The sequence below is a fragment of the Humulus lupulus genome, chromosome 2 (genome assembly GCF_963169125.1).
Source record: "Humulus lupulus chromosome 2, drHumLupu1.1, whole genome shotgun sequence".
Lineage (NCBI taxonomy): Eukaryota > Viridiplantae > Streptophyta > Magnoliopsida > Rosales > Cannabaceae > Humulus > Humulus lupulus.
This window is the reverse complement of record NC_084794.1, coordinates 8,184,129-8,209,763: the sequence shown is the minus strand read 5'-3', so window position 1 is coordinate 8,209,763 and position 25,635 is coordinate 8,184,129. Positions and strand designations below refer to the sequence as shown.

General features: G+C 34.4%; 4 protein-coding genes across 9 annotated transcripts; all 4 read right to left on the bottom strand.

The window, feature by feature from the left end:
* Positions 1-6,017: 6,017 nt before the first annotated feature.
* Positions 6,018-10,100, bottom strand: LOC133817146 (mediator of RNA polymerase II transcription subunit 15a-like). Of its 4 annotated transcripts, none has more exons than XM_062249561.1 (7): positions 9,880-10,093; positions 8,960-9,029; positions 8,624-8,712; positions 7,540-7,661; positions 6,985-7,096; positions 6,450-6,567; positions 6,018-6,141 (listed from the first exon to the last, which is right to left on the bottom strand). In XM_062249561.1, exons 4-7 carry the CDS (start codon positions 7,647-7,649, stop codon positions 6,098-6,100), a joined length of 384 nt encoding a protein of 127 aa, XP_062105545.1. In that variant the 5' UTR covers positions 7,650-7,661; positions 8,624-8,712; positions 8,960-9,029; positions 9,880-10,093; the 3' UTR covers positions 6,018-6,097. The 4 variants fall into 4 exon arrangements, with proteins under 4 accessions (XP_062105545.1, XP_062105544.1, XP_062105543.1 ...); XM_062249560.1 differs by lacking the exon at positions 9,880-10,093 and adding an exon at positions 9,174-9,307; XM_062249559.1 differs by lacking the exon at positions 8,624-8,712 and having other exon boundaries at positions 9,880-10,100.
* On the bottom strand, positions 9,940-11,897 carry LOC133813877 (F-box protein At3g08750-like). The gene is made up of 3 exons (XM_062246911.1): positions 11,891-11,897; positions 10,690-11,797; positions 9,940-10,102 (listed from the first exon to the last, which is right to left on the bottom strand). Exons 1-3 carry the CDS (start codon positions 11,895-11,897, stop codon positions 9,940-9,942), a joined length of 1,278 nt encoding a protein of 425 aa, XP_062102895.1.
* A 554-nt stretch (positions 11,898-12,451) lies between these two features.
* Positions 12,452-21,588, bottom strand: LOC133817145 (uncharacterized). Of its 3 annotated transcripts, none has more exons than XM_062249554.1 (19): positions 21,469-21,588; positions 20,597-20,969; positions 20,163-20,405; positions 19,635-19,825; positions 19,377-19,548; positions 18,816-18,953; positions 18,557-18,731; positions 18,042-18,187; positions 17,622-17,798; positions 17,307-17,417; positions 16,827-16,946; positions 16,595-16,745; positions 15,849-16,012; positions 15,654-15,740; positions 14,748-15,076; positions 14,392-14,473; positions 14,086-14,225; positions 13,590-13,857; positions 12,452-13,159 (listed from the first exon to the last, which is right to left on the bottom strand). In XM_062249554.1, the coding sequence occupies exons 2-19, from the start codon at positions 20,885-20,887 to the stop codon at positions 12,827-12,829; spliced, it is 3,318 nt and encodes a 1,105-aa protein (XP_062105538.1). In that variant the 5' UTR covers positions 20,888-20,969; positions 21,469-21,588; the 3' UTR covers positions 12,452-12,826. The 3 variants fall into 3 exon arrangements, with proteins under 3 accessions (XP_062105538.1, XP_062105540.1, XP_062105541.1); XM_062249556.1 differs by having other exon boundaries at positions 13,590-13,833; XM_062249557.1 differs by lacking the exons at positions 20,597-20,969; positions 21,469-21,588 and having other exon boundaries at positions 19,635-19,830; positions 20,163-20,319.
* A 624-nt stretch (positions 21,589-22,212) lies between these two features.
* Positions 22,213-24,892, bottom strand: LOC133817144 (probable carboxylesterase 11). Its single transcript, XM_062249553.1, has 2 exons — positions 23,685-24,892; positions 22,213-23,144 (listed from the first exon to the last, which is right to left on the bottom strand). Exons 1-2 carry the CDS (start codon positions 24,596-24,598, stop codon positions 22,607-22,609), a joined length of 1,452 nt encoding a protein of 483 aa, XP_062105537.1. The 5' UTR covers positions 24,599-24,892; the 3' UTR covers positions 22,213-22,606.
* Between the last annotated feature and the right edge of the window lie 743 nt (positions 24,893-25,635).

Sequence of the window (25,635 nt, the reverse complement as noted above, 5' to 3'; positions counted from 1 at the left end):
AATCGTGATTTAAACCTGATTAGCGCTTCTCGTAAACATGAAATGACCAAAACACCCTTCATTAAAAATGTGTTTTTCACATTTCTAATCATACCCTACGGTCGCAGGATGGCATTCTTGCGGTTGTAGCTTTTTCTCTGAAATGCTCGTTTTGCCATTTTTTCGTCTTTTTGTCGGGATTTCCTCCTAGTTTCCATACCAAAACCCCCCAAGTCCTTCGACACCTGAAAACACACTGAAACAAGCGTAAAATAGAACAAAACAAGCATAAACACCTAAAACTCTACCTAAAAACACACAAATAAACGAATCTAAAACTCGTTTACAATAAACAACACAACAAATTCTTCTTTCCACTCCGAGAGTGTGCGTGGATGATACTTTTCATCTTGAGTCTCAAATGGCAGTGATATCATATCAAATTTCTCACTGCACATATCAAATGAAGCAATTCCTTTGATTTTCTCTGCTCTAGTGAACCAATAATAAAAAGTTTTGAGGTACACACCTCCATGATCAAGTACTGGCACACATATATCTTTATATGGTGGCATTGACACATCATTATATAGTTTAGTATTGACATTGATCTCTGTCCAACTACTGCTACTACTACTCAGAGTACAAATCAGAGCTCTACATCTTCGACTAGCTTTATCTTTAGATTGAAAGATCCTAACATACTTGTAAAGGTTTGCTATTTGGTCGTAGCCAAATCCATGTGTGATAAACAAAAACTTGGGTAGAAGTGGTATGTCCAAAATCTTGCATTGTCTCAGTGTTGGATTATGGAAGACAATGATGAGAAACAAACGACACCATTACAATGGAACCCTTTTAAAAATATGCTTGGATATAGAATTGCATTGAGTTTTTTTGAGTTATGAACTCGAATGTGGTCATTGTGATGATGAAGGTGCTTACAAACAAAATAGCCACTTTTAATGAAGTTGTACCATTGCACACCAAGTTGAATGTTATGACAGACTCATGAGGCAATCTCAATAATATTTTCTCTTTGATTTCTTCTGGGAGGTATGGATGTATACTCTTGGGAAATTTCACAACTTCTGTATTACATTAGGCAAAAGTTGTTAGTTAGTTTTGGTTTTAGTTAGCTGTTAGTTACAGCTCTTTTTATCCTCTGTACCTATATATAAACAGAGCTAATGTTCAGATTGTAACAAAGTTTTTCATTCAATAAAAACAAAGTCTTTTCTTTTTCCTGTTATGGTATCAGAGAATACACCTCATCCTCATGGCTCGCACTCGAAACAACACTTCTGCTAGCCTCAGAAATGGTCCTCAAGCACCAATTGAAGATGCTCAACATCAATCCCAAATACTTGAAGCTCCGAACTCCAACACCAATGGCGGACACAACTCAGCTTCAAATCGATTCACTCCTCTGGACAATCTTGATCATTCTCCCCTTGAAGATGCCAACAATCCGTATTTCTTGGGTAATGGTGATCATCCGGGACTCATTCTTGCCTCACCTCCATTAACAGACAAGAACTTTCAACAATGGCGTCGGAACTTCATGATATCGATTGGAGCAAAGAATAAATCTGATTTCCTCAATGGATCTCTTCCCCAGCCTTCCCCCAATGATCCCCATTTCAATTCCTGGCAACGCTGCAATCAAATGATCATGTCTTGGATCATTCATTCGGTCTCCCCAGATATCAAGAGTAGTATTATGTTCTTGAACTCTGCCGCTGCTATGTGGGTCGAACTAAACAACCGATTTAATCAAGGAAATACAACCGGTTCCAAATCTGAACCGTAATTCTCAGCAACAGCAAACTCCTACAGAGTGTTCACAGCCCCATGTTTCTACTAATCATTCCACTAAATCTGGTCATTCTATTCATCGACCAGCCTAGTTGAAGGACTATATTTGTGAGTCTTCTACTGCCCATCCTCTATCTAATTTCCTCTCTTATGATAAATTTAAGCCACATTTTCGTAATGCTATTCTAGCTGCACATTCCATTATTGAGCCTACTTCTTTTACTGAAGTATCAAAAGATCCCAAATGGCAATCAGCAATGACTGCTGAGATTGATGCTCTCATAGCTAATAACACATGGACCATAGTCCCTCTTCCCCAAGGCCAACATGCTATTGGCAATAAATGGGTGTATAAAATAAAATACAAATCCAATGGTGATATAGACAGGTACAAGGCACGTCTAGTAGCAAAGGGTTATACATAACAACAAGGAATCAATTACCTTGAAACTTTTGCTCCTGTAGCGAAGTTTAACACCTTAAAACTTTTACTTGCTCTAGCTGCCATTAAAAACTGGAAATTACACCAAATGGATATCAATAATGCTTTTTTGCATGGTGATTTAAATGAAGAAGTTTATATGAAACTTCTTCAAGGTTTCACACCTAAGGGGGAGTTTCCCTCCAATGTTGTTTGTAAATTAAATAAAAGCTTGTATGGTTTGAAGCAAGCTTCACGCCAATGGTATGCTAAACTAAGTAAAACTCTTATCAATGATGGCTTCAAACAATCTCCATCTGACCATTCTCTATTCATAAGAACAACTTCTACTAATTTTTTAGCTGTTTTAATATATGTTGACGACATTGTCATTGCTAGTAACAATGACCTAGATGCAGCTACTTTTAAAGCTAAGTTAAACTCTAGCTTTCAACTTAAGGATCTCGGTCTTTTACGTTTTTTTCTTGGTCTAGAGATTGGTCACTCTACAAATGGTATTTCTATTTCACAACGTCCTTTTACTCTCCAAGTTTTAAGTGATACAGGATATCTAGGTGCTAAAGCTTCCTCAACACCGATGGAACCAAATGTAAAGCTTAGTGCCACAAACGGAGATGTTCTAACTGATCCTACTTCTTATAGAAGTCTCATTGGTAAGTTAATTTTCTTAACCATAACTCGACCTGACATTTCTTATGATGTCAATAGGTTAAGTCAATATCTTAGTGAGCCACGTCAACCTCATATGCAAGCTGCTCAAAGAGTTCTACAATATCTCAAAGGCACTCCAGGCCAAGGCTTGTTTTTCCCTTCCAAATCACAAACTCAACTCACTGCTTATGCTGAAACTAACATGTCTCCTTCAGATTTACAGCTCAAAGTCTTTTCTGACGCTGATTGGGGCACTTGCCCGGACACAAGACGATCCATTACTGGCTTTTGCATTTTTTTGGGCCGATCCCTGGTTTCATGGAAATCCAAGAAACAAAATACTGTATCTCGTTCCTCTGCCGAAGCAGAATATAGAGCAATGGCTAACACCACTTGTGAAATACTATGGTTACTTGCTCTTCTCCAAGATCTTGGTATTCCTCATCCGCAACCAGCTATCTTATACTGTGATAACAACGCTGCTATACACAATTCAGAGAATCCTGTATTCCATGAGCGCACAAAACATGTGGACATCGATTGCCATATTGTTCGGGAAAAAGTCCAAACTAGTCAGCTCAAATTAGTTCATGGCTCTTCCAACAATAATATAGCTGACATTTTTACAAAGCCTTTGTTTCCTTCTCATTTTAATGGCTTACTGTCCAAGATAAGTGTCACTAATCTGTACCACTCACCTTGAGGGGGAGTATTACATTAGGCAAAAGCTGTTAGTTTTGGTTTTAGTTAGCTGTTAGTAACAGCTATTTTTATTCTCTGTACCTATATATAAACAGAGCTAATGTTCAGATTGTAACACAGTTTTTCATTCAATAAAAACAAAGTCTTTTCTTTTTCCTGTTATTCTGTATAAAAAAAATCAAAATCAAAATATTAAATTAGCAATTATTTTCATACAATTAAAGAAATAGAGAAAGAGAATTGGGAAACTAACCACTCATAATTTGCTGATATTGAGATTAACCTTATGTATTCCGATATATATACTAAGCAAACCTCAATAAACGAGTAGAGAGAGAGTTGTAGATTATTTTCTTTTTCTTTTTCAATGTGTATTTATAGCGAAAGTTGGTATGCCAATTATAATATATATAATATGAATAATTTTGAAAATTATCTTTATTTAATTATAAATAAATAATATTTGGAGTATTTTTTTTGACAAAATATATTTGTAGATATTTCTTTTAACAATGTATATGGTAGATATTTTAAATCTTAAAAATTACACCTAGTACTGTAAATTTAAAAAAAAAATTATATTTACGATTATGTTACTCCGCATTTTTGTAATTTTTTACAAATTCTGTATTTTTAGTAATTTTTTTAAAAAATAAGTTACTTGTAATCAGGTGATTCAAGATTTGGTGAACGAAAAATTGTCACCATCTTGAGGGGATATTAGACTATGGTGTGCTACATAGAATAAATTTAAGAATATTGAACCATTAATAAGCATATGTGTAACTCCACTAATTGCCAATTAATTTTTAGATCAAACTCTTCACTTATCAAATCAAATATCTTAAATATTAATTTTCAAATATCCATATAAGTTAATGCAACCGATTCACATAATTCAATTTATATTGGTGGTGCACTCATCTATATCATGGTCTCACTCTTTGAAATTGGGAACTGAAAGAGTTGCGAGAGATTTCGATATAATTTTAGTCTTTGAAATTGGGAACTGAAAGAGTTGCGAGAGATTTCGATATAATTTTAGTGATATTTACACAAAAAAAAAAATGGATAATATATTCATTTAAATTAAAAATATGAAAAATTTAGAATTTTTCTAATGGTGAACTTTTTTAAAATGCCAAATAATTAATTTTGTAACCTTATAATAATGCTTTATGGCTCTTTTGAGTCTTAAGAGATAGGAGGGTTTTAGATTTTTTACTCTTCAGCTTTTGTTTAGAGAGTTTAACTTTCAACAACGTTTTTGGAGAAGAAGTAACATCGCTTGACCAATCATTATGCAAACATTGTTACTTCAATCTGTCTTGATTTTTTAGAGGATTATAACAATAATAATAATAATGAAATAATAAATTTTTAAACAAAACTATGCAAACTGCATCTCCACATTACTTCCATATATTTTTTAGGTTTTTTAGGTTTTTCAGGTGTAATTCTTATTCTTTACATTTTGTAATACTTATGTCTATTTTGTATCAGTTAGGTTTTTAATACTTTCAAATCGTATTATTTAGATCCTTAAATATTATTTTTATTTATTTTTTCTTTTAAAATACATAACTAAAATATAAAAAAAAATAATGAATCAATCTTAAAAAAAAAATTGGACCACTTAATTTATAATAATACTAAACATGATATTGAAAAAAAAATCATGACATTTTGAAAAATATTTAATAGTTTTATAAATTAAATTAACTTTTTAATAAAAAAAATTTCTATAAAATTTTAATATTAATAACTGAACTATCACGATATTTATATTATAATCTTTCTTCTTTTGTAATAGTATGGTTATTTCACAAGACCTCTAAGTTTGATGCTTAAGAATTATAACACAAAATTTAAACAATTTACAAAAATTAGGGAACCCTTCAAAATGATGGCTTGTTAAATTTCTAAACTATCAACTGTTTGTTCTGAATACAAAATGTTACAAACTAAATATTTCTTTTTTCTGCTAAGTAGTACTCCAAGCAAAACAACTCGTTCCTAAAGTAACAAAAATAACCAAATCCCATGTGTAAGAAAAGCTCTAGTGCATGAAAATGCTACCTGAATTATTTTGAAAGTATTATAATAGAATTATTTTGAAAATTTGAATCTGTCTTGAAAAACTATCAAGAAGTATCTCTTCAAAATCAAATGTTTGTGCTGAACAAATAAGTTTTTTATTTTTTTGGCAAAACATTCGATCAAATTTTATTACTACTATATCAAATTAGCAAATTGAAAGAAGCATTATAATGGAACTATTATATATAATTGCAAATTCTTCAATGCCAAAAATAAAAATCTCTAATTACTTTATTCCAAACATAAATCCAAAATAATAACAAAAACTAAAAAGAGTAATGATATATGCACTAAAATATCAAGTCATAAGTGCTGAGGAATTTACTGTGAACAATAATTTCTGTTTTCTTGTTTTCAAATTTCACTGCAGTTTTCGTTAGCCCTTGATTGTGGCATTACAAGTGATTATTGCCCTTGATTGTGTACTTGAGGTGGCATGACAACAGATCCTGTCCAAGCAAAACTTCTATCAGGGATAATTTGAAATAATGAGCATTTATGTTCCCCCATTACATCCCTACCAATGCAAATGTAAAAAAATTATATTTTTCTGATAGCTGACCCCACGAGAATGAGTCATGATCCTCTAACTACCAAATTAAGCTCCTAAGAGCTATTATATAACTACTCCACATGCCAAAGTAAAGCATAAAATTTGGAAGAGGATGGAACAAAATAGAATTTGATTGAAATATGCATTTTGTATCCCTTAAGAAACACATTTTTTTGGCTTCCATTTAACAACACATTGTTATACCTGGATCTGTGGTTCTGCTATTAGTGGGGTTGGATGGCAAAGGGTTGGGTACATTATTGTTCTGAGACCCATTCTCCATTGTCAGCATCTTCAGTGAAATTTTCCGTAAATAATCAGACTGTAACAATCACAAACAAATGCCAATTAGGAGGGAGCAACATACATAAAAATCGTTCATGTACAAGGACACAAAACATTAACATGTAAACATAAGTACATCTGTTGCAGATTGGATATTTTTCAGATAAGGGAATTTAAGTTTAAATCCCTAATTAATCTGTTTCCTATATTTTAGGGTTGTTAGCCTCAGATATCTAACTGGTTGTTTGATAGTACGTGTAACCTAATGTCAGCCTATGTGTGTGTGTCTCTCTCTATATATATAGATAAATCCTATTCTGCGATTATCATGATATTAAGCAATAAATCAGCCTTTATCCATCTATAACATCATGTCAGCATTCAATGCAAGTAATACATATAGGTGACTGAGGAAAAAAAAGGAAAAGGAAGGTGATCAGAAATATGGAAGTACCTGGCTTGTGGCAGTACTGTAAATCTTTTCCTCAAACCTTTCAGCAATTTTCTCTAGTTCAAGCAATCCATCTTGACCCGAGAACGGGAGATGCGTTTTCAAAGTACCCATTCTTGCGGTAAATACATCAGATTACATATGTCAGTGAAAATGACCCTTTCATATATTTTTTACAATAGGATAAATTTTGAAGATGGAAACTTCATAAAGAATAAAATCAAACTATTAAGGGCTTGATTTTTGTTTTTGTTTTGTTTTTCTTAAAAATAAAAATACTAAAAAGTGGAAGTTTTCCTTGAAAGTTTACTTTGATATCTTGTTTGGTCTTTTGTATTTATGAAAATTATTAGAATAATTTCCAAAAAGAGATAAACATGTTACTATACGCATAGTAAATAAAGATTTCCAATCATGTTTCCTATCTTTTAAAATTGAAAATGAACACAAGATTTTTATTTTTATTTTATTTAATCAATCCAATCAAGCCCTAAGTCGTTAAGGTACAACTGAATATTTTCCATTAACAAGGCATCTCTTTTTTCAAAAGACACTTACATCTTGTTGACAATTCGTTGTCTCGAATCGTGTTGCAGCTGAGTTCTCCAATCAGTATTGTCTATCATGGGTTCACCACCTTGAATAGGTCTCCAATTATTGTTGTCCATGCTGAAAATACTCTGAGTTTGTTTGGCACGGAGAATTAGTTTAGATTATGTTGGACTGGATTTGAAATAAAGTACAATTGTATAATGCAAGTCAATTAATACTAATCCAAAAACATGAACTTTTATTGTTATCCATGCAACTCTTGACCTAATAATGCAACATGGCAATATGCAGCAGTTGAAAAGTAATAAATATATAATAACACAGGGGAAATGGAAAAACAACCACATTCTCGTATAAACATGTTAACAAACACTTGAAAGGCAAATAAAAATATCTTACATTGTTGGTTTTCCTGCCACGTAACATATGATCATTTCAGATTTGAAACTATACATTTTCTTAGATCACAGTCTGTGAGTCATTTTAACAAATACATATTGAAATCTCAAAATAAGAAAAATGACAAAATTTATCTCAAAAGTTGACCACAAAATTCCGAATCATCACAAATCATAATGTACTTTTCCAAACACCTCAAATAAAGTCCCAGGGGCTAATAACATCAAATATATTTAAAAAATTAAAAATTAAAGAGCACAAAGCAAAATGGAAAATCTAAAATCCCAAAAGCTACTATCCAAGCAACAACATCATGTCTCAAATTTGACCATCCCACAATTCTTCGAAACTCTTACGACTTCATATTGAAATCTCTTCTCGGCCATACAAGAAAGATCAACGATGAGGTATGAAAGTAGCTCACATATTTATGGAGGTATCAGTACATAAACTCATATAAGGAAAACTGAACTATAAACGCAATCTCCCAAAATGGAGCTGGCAATAATAAAAAGTTTGAGCCTTCCAAAAATGAAGAGAGCAATAGACCCAAATTTTATGGATATGTTTGATCGTGAATTGATTTGAGGGAGAGAAAGAAACTAAGATTTCCCTAAAGCCAATTTTGACACAAAAATGGGACAGAAAAATGAAAATAAACTAAGAAGAGAAAGAAAAATCCATAGCCCACCTGATTTGCAAAGGGCAGAAGAAAAAAATTATGAGTAGAGCAGCGTCGAGATGGACGCTGACAAACGACGAACGAGGGGACAAAGAAGGCTGGTGAGGGCCGTGAGATGGATTTGATTTCGGGGAAAAATAATATGAAGATATCTAGGATTAGTAACCCGAATTTCATAAATCAATTCCCAAATTATGCATGTTAATATAAAAAGTTAATAATAATAAAAAACCCAAATAAAAATAAAAACCCCAGATAAGTATTTAAGTGAATGAAAATCTACTCAAACATCTCAGCTTGGAAAAGAAAAAGAGTCGTATATATTGTTGAGAGAGTAGAAGCAACCTCTAACGATTTCTTCGAGTTTGGTGTAGAAGCTTCCTCAAAATTTAGTTATCATGTCCAAAGCGAAGACCTAACAGAACAAATTAAATCAAAATTACAGAGGATCAAACCCTAACGCGAATCATCAAAATCATTTTAAATGAATCCAAAAGGCAAATTCAATAACAACAAAATAAAGTAAACAGAATTGATGAGATGATATTAAAACACTAACCTTGCCGAGGTTTTTTTGGCACGGGTAGATTGGTCAAGAAACGAAAAGAGAGAGCGAGAGAGAGAGAGAGAAGGGGGGGGGGGGGGGGGGGGGGGGGGGGACACAGAGAAACAAGAGAGAGAGAGAGAGGGGAATCGGAGACCGACTGAGACCGTGTGAAAATGGGTTTTTTTCTTTTTTTTTTGTTGGTCAATTGGGGCCGTGTGGAAAAATTTGGGGGGCTGCGGATAATTAGGCGCCAAAAAGTCCCGCTATATACATATACACTTATATGGAAATGGGTTTTTGTTGTAGTCTCCTTTGATTTTCTCTGCCCTAGTGAACCAATAATAAAAAGATTTGAGGTATATGGTGGCACTAACACATCACTATATAGTTTAGTATCGACATTGTTCTCTCTCCAACTATTGCTACTGCTACTACTACTCAGAGTACAAAACATAGCTCTACATCTTCGACTAGCTTTATCTTTAGATTGAAAGATCCTAACATACTTACGGAGCAATTTTTTGAGAGAAGTCCACATTCTTTTGCTTGTGATCTGAGAGAGTTTGCTGGGGTTTCTTTTTGGAGAGTGTACCTTACGGAGAAAGAAAAGAGAATAGGGGGGAATTTTTTTGGGAATAAACTGAGAGAAAGTGAGAAAGAAAAACAGAGTGAAAAACATTTAGAGATTACCAGTCAAGATTGTGACTTGGAATCATACCTGGCTTTGTAACTTTGATCTTGAAATAGTGGAATGGCTAAGCTCTTCTCTGAGGCAAGCTCAACGGATGTAGCCCCAATCTTGGTGGTGAACCTCGATAATCACTGTCTTGATCCTTCCCTCTTTCTCTGAATTGTTTTGATCTGCACTTGCTTTTACTTTTCTGACCCAATATTTTGAGTTTCTAGGGTTCTTAGGGAATTTTCGAAGGCTGCTCACTTCTCTTGAAAAAGAACACATTAGAAACATTAGGTTTTGTTTTATTACTCTAGCTATTTTGTTAACTGATAGCTATAAAAATCTAATTGCTGAAAGAAACTAGGGCTGTTTGGCATTGTTTTCTGTTTTTTGTTTTCAAAATTTTGTTCTCAGAAATGATAACAGAAAATTATTTTTGTAGTTTTCAAAAAATAAGAGGTGTTTGGTTAATGTTTTCTAAAAACAATTTTTTAGTTTTATTTTTTTTTAAATCTTAAATAAAAAAATTAACAAATATATTTACAAAGAGAAAAATATTTTAAAAGTTTGTAATAAATAATGAGATAAAATAATTTGAAAGAAAAAATGATGAAAAATAAGAAGTAAAGTTATGAAAAAAAATTTGAGAACAACAGAAAACAACTTTTTGTTGTTCTCAAAATTTTCTGTTTTTTGTAACTTTGTTTTTAAAAATTGTTTTCTGAAAACAATGCCAAACACCCCTACTTGTTTTCAGAAAACAGTTTTTAGCTTTTAAAAACAAAAAACAGTTTTTTAATTAAGGTGCCAAACACCCCCCCTAGGCTTTTCGAGTAAAAAGTGAAAGAGGACAATTTCTTAGGAATATCAAGTTTCCTAGTCTTCTTGGTTCGAATGTTATAAGACACAATGTGTTGATTTGGAGATTTTATCAAGAGTTCTTCATGACTCCAAAACCCTAAAGGATGTGCATGGTAACACGTGTCGATCGTAAGATGCTTCCTCCATCCAACGCCACTAACCAAAACCCACATTTCAAGAGTAGAAAGGGTATCCATTTTCATCATAAATAGTACAAGAAATTCTGCTTTCCACACTGAGAGTCTGCTTATCGAATACTTTTCATCTTGGGTCTCAAACGGCAGTGATATCAAATCAAATTTCTCACTCCACATATCAAATGAGAGAATTTTTCCATTGATTTTGTCTGCCCAAGTGAGCCAATAGTAAAAAGACTTAAGGTACACACCATCAGGATGGAGTGCTGGCACATATATGTGTGGCATCGACTCATCTCTATATAGCTTAGTATCCAAGTCAATCTCTTTCCAACTGCTGCTACTACTGCTCAGAGTACAGATCAGAACTCTACACGTTCGACTGTGAAGATCTTTAGATTGTAAGATTCTGAGATACTTGTAGAGGTTTCTTCTTTGGTCGTGGCCAAATCCTTCTGTCAAAAACCAAAACCCGGGCACAAGTGGTATGTCCAAAATCTTGCATTGTCTCAATGTTGGATTATAGAAGACGATCTTGATCTTTTGATCGATTGTGCGTGATGAGAAACAAACGACCCCATTACAATGGAGCCCTTTTAACAGTAGCCTTGGATATGGAATCACATTGAGTTTTTCTAAATTATGAACTCGAATGTGGTCACTTTGATCATCGTTATTATCATCGTCCCAAGAGACAGGGATAACAAGTGATTTCAACAACTTTGACACAATCTTCGGAGACTGTGCCAAGATTAATGCTTTAGCAGTAGTGGTGTTGTGTGAAGGAGAATGATGATGATGAAGGTGGTTCCATACAAAATAGTCACTTTTGATGAATGTGTACCATGATTTGCAGACAAGTTTGGATGTTATGACAGACTCGTGGGGCAATCTCAATAGGATTTTCTCTATGATTTCTTCTGGGAGATATGGTTGGATGCTATTGTGAAATTTCACAGCTTCTGTACAAAAAGAAATAAATCGAAACATTAATTCAGCAATTATTTTTACGTAGTTAAAGAAATAGAGAAAGAAAAGAGACTTGGGAAACTAACCAGCCATGAGTTGCAGATATTGAGAAAATAACCTTATGTATTCCGATTTTTATATATATATAAAAGCAAACCTCAATAAAGACAAGTAGGGAGAATGTGTATCATATATATAGGGAATGTTGGTATTCTGATTAGAATGTGACTACATAATTTAAATTTTAAAAGAATATATATATGTATGAATAATTCTGAAAAATATCTTTATTTAATTATAAATAAATAATATTTGGAGATATTTTAAATATTATGAAATTCGTTGTAAAATTATTTTCAAAATTTAATTTAGTTTCTTTTAAATATAGAGGGGTTGTTAGACTTTAGTGTATATCATTTAAATTTAAAAGATATTGTATAATTAAATAAATGAATAATTTTGAAGACATCATAATACATTAATTTCAAATTTTGAATCTCGAAAAATTATCAGTAAATATCCGTTTTATTTGTATTATAATTTTTCTTCTTTCTACTGTTATGGTATGGTATGGTTATTCCACTAGACCTCTAAGTTTGATGCTTAAGAATTATAACACAAATTTTAAACAGTTTACAAAAATCAGAGAACCCTTCAAAATGATGGCTTGTTAAATTTCTAAAATATCAACTATTTGGTCCTGAACACAAAATGTTACAAACTAAGGCTTTTTCTTTTCTTTTTTCTGCTAAAGAATACTCCAATCATCCCATAAATTTACAGGGGAGAAAGAAAAGGAAAAAAGAAAGAAAAAATTCCACCCCATCACGAAGTGCACCGTCACCAATCGAATCCAGGATGATTTCTTGTCTCACAAGTCACAAATCTGATTAGAAATCTTTTGAGTGCTGTTTGTTTAATGTCAATTCAACTTCCCACCTCCATCAAGTTGGTGTATCCCAGAAATACTTTAAGGAGAAGAAGCATCCTGGATCAAATGTTAAGTTTACGAAGAACCTTGCTCAGTGCCTATGAGAATGTTTTCGGGTCCCGAAATGTGTCTCACCCTTGTCCCTGTATCTTCTTTGTAACATTCTCAAAACAAAGGAAATGGCACCAATAGCAGCCAAAACATAAAAAACTCTATATGGGGCCAAGGCCAGGCCAGAAAGATAGGAATAGTATCCAGCAATGAGGTAGATAACGTTTAGCCTCACTTCCCGGATCGGGATTCCAGGGAATGAGAACATGTAGGAATTGTACTCAGGCTTTGAATTGCAGATGCCATGAAGGATCACGCCTGTGCAAAGAACTGAATCCAAAAGCCAAGGGAGACTCTCTCCCATCCCTATTCTCTGTAATCACAAAAGAAGTGCATCAATGAAAAATCCAACTACTAGAACAAGAGATACTATTTTTGAAAGGAACTGAATCCAAAATTCATATGCAGAGCCAATGAAGTACAGAAATCTGACTAATCTTGAAAAGGTGGTGGTAAAATTCATATGGGCTCGTTTGGTATAGTTTTAAAAGCACTTCTAGAATTTAAAAGTTACTTTGGAGAGTGTTTGGGTGTATTTTTGAAATTTCCTAAAGACAAAAGTCTTCACCAGTTTATTAAGTTACTTTAAGTTTTGATAAAATTTTGAAATTTCCAATTTAATCCCTTTTTAAATAGAATATCCATTATCCAAACAATAACTAAAAAAAACTTAAGCCTTCAAGATAATAAAAGTCAAATATTCGAATAAAACAAGAAAGGTTATTGATTTTACTGTAATTTACCTGCAACCAAGCTGCAAGAGATGGGAGAAACATAATTGTTGCGACAAGATGTAAAATTAGCAATCCATGTCGATGATGGAATAATTCTATTTGTGTTTCACCATAACTTTTTGAAGAGTCAGGACTGTTGGAGAAGCCCTCTTTTGAAGGGGAATTCTGGTCAAATGTACCCTCAAATGTGAAGCTGAGTTGCTCTGCACCGTCTCCTTTTTTATAATCAAATGGTTCATTTTTTCGTACATGGCTGCAAAACGAAGCCGTCAAAAATCTGCTACAAAAAGATGAAGCAACACTTGGAATTACCAGTCACGCAACTTTATAGAATGAAACATCTTAACTTCATCTATCAATATTAAGTCATAAGTGCTGAGGAATTTACTGTGAACAATAATTTATTTTGTAAATTTGTGTACGAAGCATGTGTAATACCAGAATTATCAAACTGTACAAAATACAACAGCACGAAAGCAATAAGGCGAACAAGTTCAAAGCATACCTGCAAAGTGCAGTATGACAGCACAGAGCATGAAAGAAAAGGATAACAAATAGACCTAAAGCTGGATGAAGCAAGCAAGCCAAGGTAATTGCAGCAAGTGCTGTGACAAGGGTTGGATTGACTCTTAAAATCCTCACCACCTGTTACGTCGAAAACAAAAATAAAGTGAATAAGCTAACCTGTAAACCTTGACCACAATTTTAAGTACTTTACATAAAAACACTTATTATAGGTACGTTAATAAATGAGCTGAATCTTAACCTCAAGTCAGAACTTGCTCTAGTAGATAGTGGCTAATTGTTTTACCTTTAATGAAGAGAAGCTAGAAGACAGACATAAAAACCATTGACCAAATCCAAAGCAGGTGTTTCCTTCCCATAATTGCCACCTACAACAAATTAAATTCTCCATCATTGTAACTTAGTTTTATGAATATTTAATTTGCATCCACAGCTTTATGACTATACATTAACATTTATCTTGTTCTAAAAAAATTTATAGCGCAGAATCTACAGATTTTTAGCACAATATTTTAGAATTCAGAATTATTTTTAATAACTCAACAACAAGAAAAATTGCTGTATTATCACTCATTAGTACGAGAAATGTCTACAATTGAGGTAAATTATCTCTAAATATGCTGGTACAGTAACCTTACTAACCTTGTTTTGATGAAAATATGTATGACAGCGGCTACATAGAAGACCAGTTGGGATATGAATATCAAAAGTATTATAGACCCATTTGCAAGTAAATAACAAATCACGGAGACAAAGGTGAAGCTGGAAAACATTGGAAGTGGTTGAGACATTAGAAAGGAGATTAACAAGGAAAGCAAAATGGGGGCGATTCCCAAGCATAAAAATGGCAATGGAAGTCTCAAATTTGATTCCACTGCCGTCAGCATTGAAGGTATAGGCAGATTAAGATCCCATGCATGTGCTTGTCGCATCAGAGCAAAAAGGATAACTGCGACAGAGAAACCAACTATCTGCAGAAAACAATCCCCGTGACATGATTAATGTAACTCACATAAAGAAATCCAATAACTGATAAAAAAGAGGAGTTCAACAACAAGATCATATATTCATATTAATACATAAAAAATTAGTTATGACTTTTCTCTTCTGTTTTATGATATTAACAATAGACAAAATACGTATACAACCAAATAGGAAAATCATTTTGCATTAATTATTTCTGTCTTTTAACTTGTATCAACTATCGAGAGAGAGATGAACCTTCCACAATTACAATTTCTTATTTATGTAGACATGTGTTTTGTAAGCTTGACATTAATTTCAGAGTGCTCTTTGATCATGCTGATTTATGGATTATGGGCATATTTCACCTCGAGCATTTTTATTCTTATAACTAATTTAAAAGAAACATGATAAATGGGAAAACATAACATTTAATATGAAAACAAAATGAGCAAAAGATGTTAAGCATGAGTATTTGTTAAGCATGACAGTGACACCTATAGAATAAATTGAAAGGGATAAACATTAATATCAAATATATCAGTCAATGCAAAAAATCATTCTGTTTCTAAGTTCAAAACTCACTTGTGAATTATATACAAGTAAAAATCTACTTGCAACTTGTGTGAAAGAAACTGCAACGGTAATTTTATATTCACAATGTGGGTCTACCTGCAAGAGGCAGTAGAGTATGCAGAAGAGTTTATCAAGTATGTAACTTATAAAAAAATTAACTTAACAGAGAGAATCTTCTAGGGAGAAAATGACAGTAACACTCACCAGCAACAGAACATTTGTTTTCTCAGAACTAGAAGCTGAACTCCACAGTGCTGGTGAAGAATCAACAACAATTCTCTCACTGAATAAATTTGGAAATACGTGAAGACCAGATGTATCATCCCAAGCAAATGCTATAGGTGGGAAACACCGTAATTTACACAGCCCTATAATACCAAGAAATTTCTAGCTTAGCCAAACCACAATAATATAAGTGGTAAACAATCATACTGTCATAAAATTAATGAAAACTAAGGAAATATCGTATAATTAACCTTTACACATACAACCATTTGAATTATGTATGTAGGAAATAATTATGAAAAATCTAACAATGACAGCTGAAATTCTGAGCTACCATCAAAAGCATCTACGCCTGTAACTGGTCTAATCTCAGAAGTGTTCATGGTGTCTGCATAAACTTAAGGTGCACTAAGCTAAGATGCTTGACCTTCATCTGCATTTTCAGCCTCTCCAAAAAATCATCTGATTTTATAAAACCCAAAATAGTTTATATGCAGCTGACAGTCTTCTAGTAGAAACTGTTAGAAAACTTTAAATCAATTTTGGTATGTAAATAATAATAATAACAGTTAATTGCTTTGCTTTTGCAACATAGTAGGACATTTTCATCTTTTAAGCCATTAGCATGATGCACAAGAATGGATTCAAAATGCTACACCTACATGAGGAACTTCAGGAAAAAAAAAATCATTAGTCTTTTAAACGAAATAAATCAAAAGTATTACTTTCAACATCTTTAGCCTCTTCATCTGGAAGGCCATAATTTTTTATTCCACAACCCGCAGTCTTCAAAGACAAGGTAGCAGGGAGAAGGCCTAAGCTAATGCTGAAAGACAAATTTAAAGCAAGAGGATGGTCCTCTTTCACAAACATTTCCTACATACCATTAAGCAACAGAAGAAGTTAGTCATCTACGTGACAGCTCAATTCTAGAAGCAGTTCCAGAAAAATCTTAACCTTGTGAGAATAAGAAGATTGAAGCATGAACCAAGGAGAGACATCCAGCTTTCCATCGTCTGGATTGAAAAACTGTCCAACTGCCATGGAAGCTGCTGGTGGAGGTCTACCTGAAACGGTCTGAGCACTGAAATTTTACCACTCATGTACAATATACAAATCATCTTAAAATTAAATATCATTTTTAACTCATGTACAAAAGACTAACAATTTTTAACCAGTTTATCTCATATACCATTTTAAAAAAAAAAATCCCAAAAGTTCCATGCATAATTTGATATACTTAGCAATCTGCTTAAAATAACCTAGAAGTCATGAATAGAGAGAGTAGCATTATATTGCTCATCAGAATCTATTGATACCCATGCCATCAAACTCTTACTATCATGGAATTTGTATAAAAAGAAAAGAAAAACTAAAACACAAGCTATTAACTTAAGAGAGGAAAATCTTTAAAAGAAAAAATTTATAGCAACATACTGGACGTGGTGCAACTGAAATGGTTAAAAATCTGAAACCACGCATATCCTCAGGTCTCAACAAAAATACAGCAGAAGGTGGAGGTTGCTCAGTCTGACTGCCAGGTTCAATCTGTCAAGGTAGATTCAGAAACAAGATAATGCAAACAGTATCAGCACCATAGGTGTGATAGTCCAACTAGTCTGATTATCGACAAGAAGCTAAGCATCCTAGTTTACAAACTTCACCCGCAAGAGACACAGGGTATGCTTATTTTCTGGAGTAACGTGAAACCAACAGGTCGATAAACATTAGTGGATATAGCACATCTAGTACCTGTCTTGGCGCTGGTCCTGATGGAACGTGTACCATCTTTGATGTCACCTCAAGAACTCTTTTACTACCTGGTAAATTTGAGGCAGAGTTTCCTTTTTCAGGCCAAAGATGAATTCTAACTCCAGTACAAGGAGCAAGGTTTGTGACAAACATGAAATGGCTTTTCCCATTGGATCCCTACAAAAACAGATGGATGGCTAAGGCTCTATGTACAATAGTAGTAAAGAATTCAAATAAAAATTCAATCAAATTACAGCACCCCCAGAATTTTCTTTTAAGTATTTTCTATTTGACCAAGAATTAAGAGCATAGAAGTAAAGAAAGTGCAGAGTAAAAATAAATTACAATATTGGTGTTTGAAGTTGCAGCAAGTGAGTAAAAAAAAAGATATATCATAGATGGAATAGTAATGACACTAACCAATTTCTGTATGTCCAACCACCGCTTTCGACCATCCATGGCTAAAACAGAGACAGTGGGGGTCTGAATGTATAGGTCTCTCTCAAGTCCAGCATCACCCCAGTGAATATTGCTTGGACAAGAAGTTAAAGAATGCACTATAGATCCTGCAACCATGACATGGTTTCGAGTATTTAAATAACTGAAGGTAATATATGAGACATGTACACTTGATAGAGGCATATTGACTATGGGTAATGGTGTCATGCTTATACTATTTGGAAAGGAGCCTTACATGTTTTTTTTTTATGCAAATGTCCAGTGGAGCATCTATAAGTACAACAAACTGGATGTAGTTTATTTACAAGATAAATCAATTTATTGTGTGTTTCAACCTAGAAGTGAAAGCATACCCCTTTTTCAACATTTAAAGTTCTGCATTTATTCCATTTTTCAAATGATTTAAAACAAAATATTATATTCTCTTCTGTTCTATGATAGGTGCTGCTAAAACAAATAGATATGCTGCACTTTACCAATTGAATCTTTTACATCCTTTAAGGGAACAGGTAAGTGTGATTGCATCTTCCACTTGAAACTGTGTGGTATGGCACTTCGCAGCATTCTGGAAAATATTGACAACCTTTTCGGAGTTTCAGCTAATGGTTGACCTGTTCTTGAGTCTACCAAACTTAGTAGAGTGTGCGACACCTATATGAGAACATATGATTTCATAACCATTTAAATCAATCACATTTGGGTTCTTTAATAAAAAATAAAAATAAAAACACTCACTTGGACAACTAGTTGATTACACCATAAAATTGCCTGATGTTCCATTGACAACCAAACATTTTTCATGCCTGTACTACTGATCACAAGACCATGGGTAGGAGGCACTATACCATCAAGAGATTCCAACTTGGAGCGAACCTGAAGACAGGAAACAAAAGTAAACATGCATCCTCACAAAGAAGAGTTAAAGATCAATATTGATATATTCATAAGTAAATAAACCTCAGTCATACATTCATTATCATGCTATTATTATTATTATTTTGAAGAAGTCCATTTCTTTAAGGATTATCTCTGAAACTCTACCTAAAGATAGTAAGCAGGCAATATCTTCTGACTCAATTGAAATGTCACATTTTTCCCCTAGAAATTACCAGAAATGCTACTTTTAAAGATGGTAAGCACTTGGGATTTGAGACATTGCCTAATTATATTCCATATCCATAAAAAGACATATCAATGACACATCGAAGTAGCACACGGACAAATCCACAAGTACTGCTAAAGCTTACTTTAATCCTGTATAAATGAAAGTAATAGATAAATAATAAAAAAAATTACCTGGTAATCATTATAACCACCAGTAATTGATATAACAACCACATGAGAAAGTACTGGATCAGATGCATAATGTCCTGTCCGAGTCATTTGGACCTCATATCCCTTTCTCCATTCATTATTTACACGTGCAAAGTAGTAACCCAATGACGGCTGCAAGGCCAGAGGAGGTGATCTGAATGAAATAAATAAACTCATTAAATGCTAATTTATGTAACAAATTTTAAAAGTAATGATGATTCTAAGAACCACAAAACTCACTGGTGTGGACTTGAAAGTGTGAGAACAGTTTCAACAGCTGATCTTCTTAAACGAGGATGGATAATTGCAGCTCTAGCGACAAAACCACCCATAGAATGCCCAACTAATATCACACTTTTTGGCAATGAACCAGAGGCTGCAGCGCCTTCTTTTTTTCTAGCATCATAAGATTCTTTGTATTGATCTAATATCTGAACTATGGTTACACAACATCAGTGTCATTAACAGTGACTTAGGGCTATAAAACACAAAGACATGAAAACAAGTATTTGCACAATGAATCGTGTGAGCACTGAAATTTAAATTAACAAATATATTTATAAAAATAAAAGACAGTACATTCAATGCTCTTCCAACTTAAAAACTAAGATGCTCAATACTATATTTATTATTTATGAGGCGAAGATTTTATAATTAAGAGGGCTTTACAATGCAGTAAAAAAGGATGTCAATTTGGAAAAGAAAAGCGCTTAATTACCTGCACAATATCCCTGCAAATGAAGGGGCAAAAAAAGTTAAGATCCATACCCGGTGAATGGCATACACCACATATTCTGTGTGTTCTTCAAGTATACCACCATCCATTGCAGAATGCTCTCCTTCTAGATCCACGGCAAACCAATCCAACCTGCTGGTATACTGATTGGGTAGTTTAACTACATCTGCATCTAGGCCTCCCTCTTCAGGAGTTAAGGAAGCCTCGTGGTAAAATGTGCGCTCAAGCGGTCCTCCTTGATATGCCCTGTCTGATTCAGCAGCCATCGATCGTACCTACATTGACAGGAAAATGACAGAAAGAAATTTATCAACAGATGAATTCAATCCACAAAGTATAGACAGTTTTAAACTACCAATTTCTTTTTAGGTAGGATAAAGCTACAATAGAAAGAAAATTGCAAGACTACAGAAATTAAGTTGTGAACCAACTAAATTAAATACAAAAATAATAAAGAAAATCTTGCCTGTTTGTAGCTACCGCCATTTCCTGGAATAAATAGAACTGGAACACCACTAAGCTTCTGAAGATGCTCCTTGTAATCTATTTTCTTCCATCCCTCATGATACAAGTATAAACCGTACTTCGAGGAGGAAACGTCTCCGGTGGATGAAATAGGTATATATGTGGGATACATGTAAGTCATAACACAACCATTTATAATGGGTCTTAACAAACCATACAAAGCTGCTACACCAATCCAAATGACTAATGTAACAACACCCACTATCCTAGATTTGGCTCTAAAACCTTGCATTCTGCCGAAAACTCTCTCACCCCACCCACGTCTTACTAGTCCAGAATTACTAAGTTTTTCCTCATTCAACAAAAATCCCTTCCTGCATAAAGAACAATAAACTCAGAATCTAAGAGAGAGAGAGAGAAAGAGAGAAATCTTATCACCCCATTAAAATCCATGAAATAAATTTCCATTTACAGTTTAGGTAATAAGTTGGGAACTACTAAATATGATAATTAGATCGATAAGAAGCTCTATAGTAACCTAACACTTAAATATAAGCTTAAAAGCAAACTTTCAACTGTAACGTGAATCATCTAAGTATAGCAAGAACCCAAGAAGAATTAATCGAAGATTAAAGTAAATGAGCTGCCAACACATTAGAACAAGAGCAAAACTTATACTAAAAACGTTAAAAATACCCTAAAAAGAAATGCGATCAATTGGGTAAAAGCTAAATTAAGCTGAACTGAAGTTGAAAGTAATATGAGTGATTGAACTAACAGAGAGAAACAATAGCGAAGTAGATCTGAATGAAGAGATTCAAATGCAAAAACAGTAACAATGAAAGTTCACGAAAGATGCAGATAAGAGCTCACCGGATCCGAATTTGGACATGTACCGAAACATTAGCCGAAGAGCACAGAACTCAAAAACGCAGAGCAATGACAACGATTCCGGAATCTGAAACTCTACCCGAGAAGAAGAAAATATATTACGGGTCAACTATACGGGTCGGACCCTTATATATACGGTTTCAAATTTTTTTTTTTTTTTTAAATGGGGAATTTTACGCTACTACGAGGGCGTAAATTCGTTTGGGAATCTAACATGTAGTATTGGTCCACGTGTCTTTAATCATTTGTATTTGGTCGAAGAGGCATTAATGTCCGTTTAAGGTACGTGACGTGGCGACCATTGTTCGTTAATTTTGAGGTTGTTTTATAATCTCAATTGTTTTGACTATTTGGCTCTTTGAAATGTAAAACTTCATAAAATTAAAAAATTGATGGCAAGAATATGTGTTGATTTTTAAATCTTAAAAATATTGACATTTTTATTTAGATTTAGCTTTTAAAAGATCTAATTTATGATGATTTAAGAAGTCAATTTAGCTCATTTAGGATTGATAATATAAGAACTATTAAATTTCATTTTGTGGAAATTGGTGCCACTAACCAAAAACAAATACAGGTTTCACCAATCAATTTTAAGAGACTAACTAGATGATTAGTAATTAAAGAAGTCATTAATTAAGTTTAGCACACTAATCATTTATTTATCTATTAATTTTCTTTTGTGGAAGGTGTAAATGCTCACTTTTAAGTGGTTTTCAAATAATATAAAATAAAGTATAAGAATTTCATTAAATTGAATAATACATTGTAATACACAAGGAAAAATGAAGAGGGAATATCCGAATTTTACTACAAAAGAGGGTATAAAACCATCTCAAAGGCTCATCTAAATCCTACACTCAAAACCATCTCTCTCTGTCTCTCTGCCTCTCTATCTCTCTATCTTACAAAAATAGCATCAAATAAACAAAAGAGGTAGACTAGGAAGAGCTCAAGAAGGCATCAAACCACCCAACAAGAACAGTAATAGAGATCCCTGTAGTGGCTGCAAATCCGAGCTCTTTCGATCGACGATGGCTGCAGAACACAGAGGCAAGGCAACAGTTGGCTTTGTTCTCTGGTTGAAAACACCACTTGGGTTTTACTACTCACATTGAGCTCAGTATGAGAATTCATGGCCTCTAAGTGAGATGTATTTCTTGACCCAGATGGAAATGTCCTCTGCACAAGCCTGTGCCTGAGGGGTCTTGAGAAGCATGTCAAGTGTTGCGAATTCATGAACTGCATCCTTGTATTCCAGGACTGGAGCGTCAACGTTTACCTTCCGTAGCTCCTCTGAGTAGGCGATGGCTCGGTCTCTCATCCAGTCATGTTCTGCCACCACTGTCAGGGTTGGCGGCATGAGTTTTAGAGGCGGCCCTCTGTTTGGGACAAGGGGGTTGGCAGCCAGGTGATCCAAGCTAAACTCTTCCTCTGGGAGAAACAGTTTCCATGCAAGTACACACATTGCCTTGTCATAAAAATAAGAGTTTGCGAGCTTAATCTCCGAATGAGTTGGAATGCTTCCAATGAAGAAGGGATACATCAGAACCTGTGCTACAACCTTCACAGGGTCCAAAAGCCTGCCTGCCTCGACAGCTTTCCGAGCCACATAGTCTGCAATGTTAGCACCACAACTCACCCCAAGAAGAACGCATCTGTTCCATCAACAAAACCAAGTTAGGATTTAGAGTTTAGGTAACATAATCTTCTTGTCTAAAGATGTTACAAAACAAAAAACCATCACTAATTACTATTCGGCATACTATACCTTCATAACAGAACTCAGATAAATGAAAGAAAGCTTGAACTAAATGACTTTAGAAACTTAAAACATTCAACTAAGCTTTTGTAGAAAAAGTATCAATCTTATAAATCTATTTGAGACTGTGCAATCTGCAATTGTAGTTTTGCAAACTCCTGTCCAAACCCAAATTATCAAAATAGCAAAGAGCTCAAAGATATGCACTGCTAACCCCAAGTACCACCACCTTAAATCTGAACAGAGCTAAATTCTCTACCTTAGCAAAGCAATCCACAAGTTATGACATTAACATTATAGGAATTATCAGCACATTTTTCTTGACCATTTGAGGAGCTATAACGCACTAATACTATGCTATCCTAATAATGCATGAACTTTGATGGGACTCGATTAATGCCTGACCATTTGAGCTAAATCACAAAAAAGATTGAACCTTGATGGATCTCCATGAGCAGCCAACCATGGCTCCACCATTGAGGCACCAAATGTGTCAACAATGCGCGTATCGGACTTTTTCGATTCCAGGCCGCCGCCGCCGGCGGACCGTACACTCCCCATTGATTTATTACACTCAGCCAAATTGGCCTGCTTCCCAAGCCAATTCAACACCTTCAACCCGTCCTCAAACGCAGCCGGGAAACGATTCTCTGGCGCAAGCCTGTAACCGACAGCTACAACGATGACGTCACACAATTTCGCGATCCGCCGACAGAAGTAATCGTTAGCCACCGAATCATTGCTCCCACTGACCCAACCACCACCGTGAAATTGCAAAATCACAGGCAATCTTCGCCGATTCTCGGTCGAAGGTGAGTAGCCTCTGTACACTCCTCCGCCGCCGCCTGAGATCAAATTCAAACTCTCCATGTCATTGCTACAGCCATAGCTAAACCTTCTAGGCTCTCTCTTGGCATCGTCGGTTGCGGGGGTTCCGATATTGCCATAGCTATTGCGTCGAGAAGAATAAGGCTGTGAAATGCCGTGAGTCTGGTGAGCCGAATCAGTTTGTGCTGGTGGGGATCCGGAATCGAGATCAGATCTTCTTGGGGCAGGGCCAGTCCTAACCCTAGGTCTGTGAGAGGGCTTGGAATCAGGTTCGGGCGGAGTGAGTGCGGATTCGGGAAGGAAGATTCGGATCGAAAGAGAAGTAAATGGGTCGATGTGGATATCCTTGGTGGCTATACCATCGGTGAATACTGGGTTAGCTGCAGCAATGGTTTCTTCGGGTCGAGATGTGACACCAAACGGGTTGGAATCGTCTGGTTGGGTTTGGATCCGATTCTGCAAACGGTGCTTCAAGAGAAACTTGAAGAACACGCTATAGAGCTTCACAGCTACGCTTGGCATTTCTCTCTCTCTCTCTCTCAAACTTCTTCTATATGTACAGAGATTCAAACAAATTAAAAATCATGTCTTTAACCAGAAATCGAATTCAGAATCCAATTCCCAGAGTTACCCAGAAAATGAATCACATGGGTGTTGGGGTTTTGCGATTAAGATTTGAGATTTGCTTGAAATCTCAAAGCTTTTCTTCAATCAATGGCGAAAGAGATGAGGGAGACAGATATAGCGGTAGAGAGAGAAATAAACATAAGCAACATATACATGCTGAAACCTTTACGCTGTTGTTATTTTTTGGCTTTTTCACAAATACTCCTCTTTTTATTTTCTACAAAATTAATTTTTTTTAAAAAATGAATTACCATGATTTTGATTTGCTTTTTTCTTTTCTTTCTTTAAATATTTTTTTAATATATTTATTTATTGGTGATTGGGTTTGGAGCATCGAGTGTGTTGGGTGACCTGGTATCTATCTCTTTGTGACGGGTACAAATTATCATCTGTGACTGTTTCACTTTAAATTCATGAATATGATGCATTGTAAGGTTGTACTTTGTTACATTTGGATTTTTAGGTTAGTTTAGTGGAGAAATAGAATAGAATAGGTATTAGGTAAAAATGTACAGAGCATAGGCTTATGAACATGTTGATGTTGATGATGAGTGTCAGAAATGTTTACAAAGCGCAATGTTGTCCACAAACCAAGAGTCATAGAACTGTGTTCAATGTTTTCTATACTGTTTTTTGAGCTAAGCCCATATAGCTAGACAATATAATAAGATTAATGATGTGCTTTTGTACTTTTAAAAATAGCATTTTGAATTGTTTAATGTAATTTCCATTAAGGGTGTCAAACTGTCAATTATGCTACATGAGAGAATCTACTTATTTATCATATGAGATTAGAAGATGTATAGTTAGTCCCATCATCTTCAATCATCTTCTAACTTCAAAAATTAACTTCGTTCTCTTTTTCTTGGCATGTCATTTTGTAGAAGATATAACTTGGATTTTGAAGGTTGAAATGTTGAACATTCTTAGGA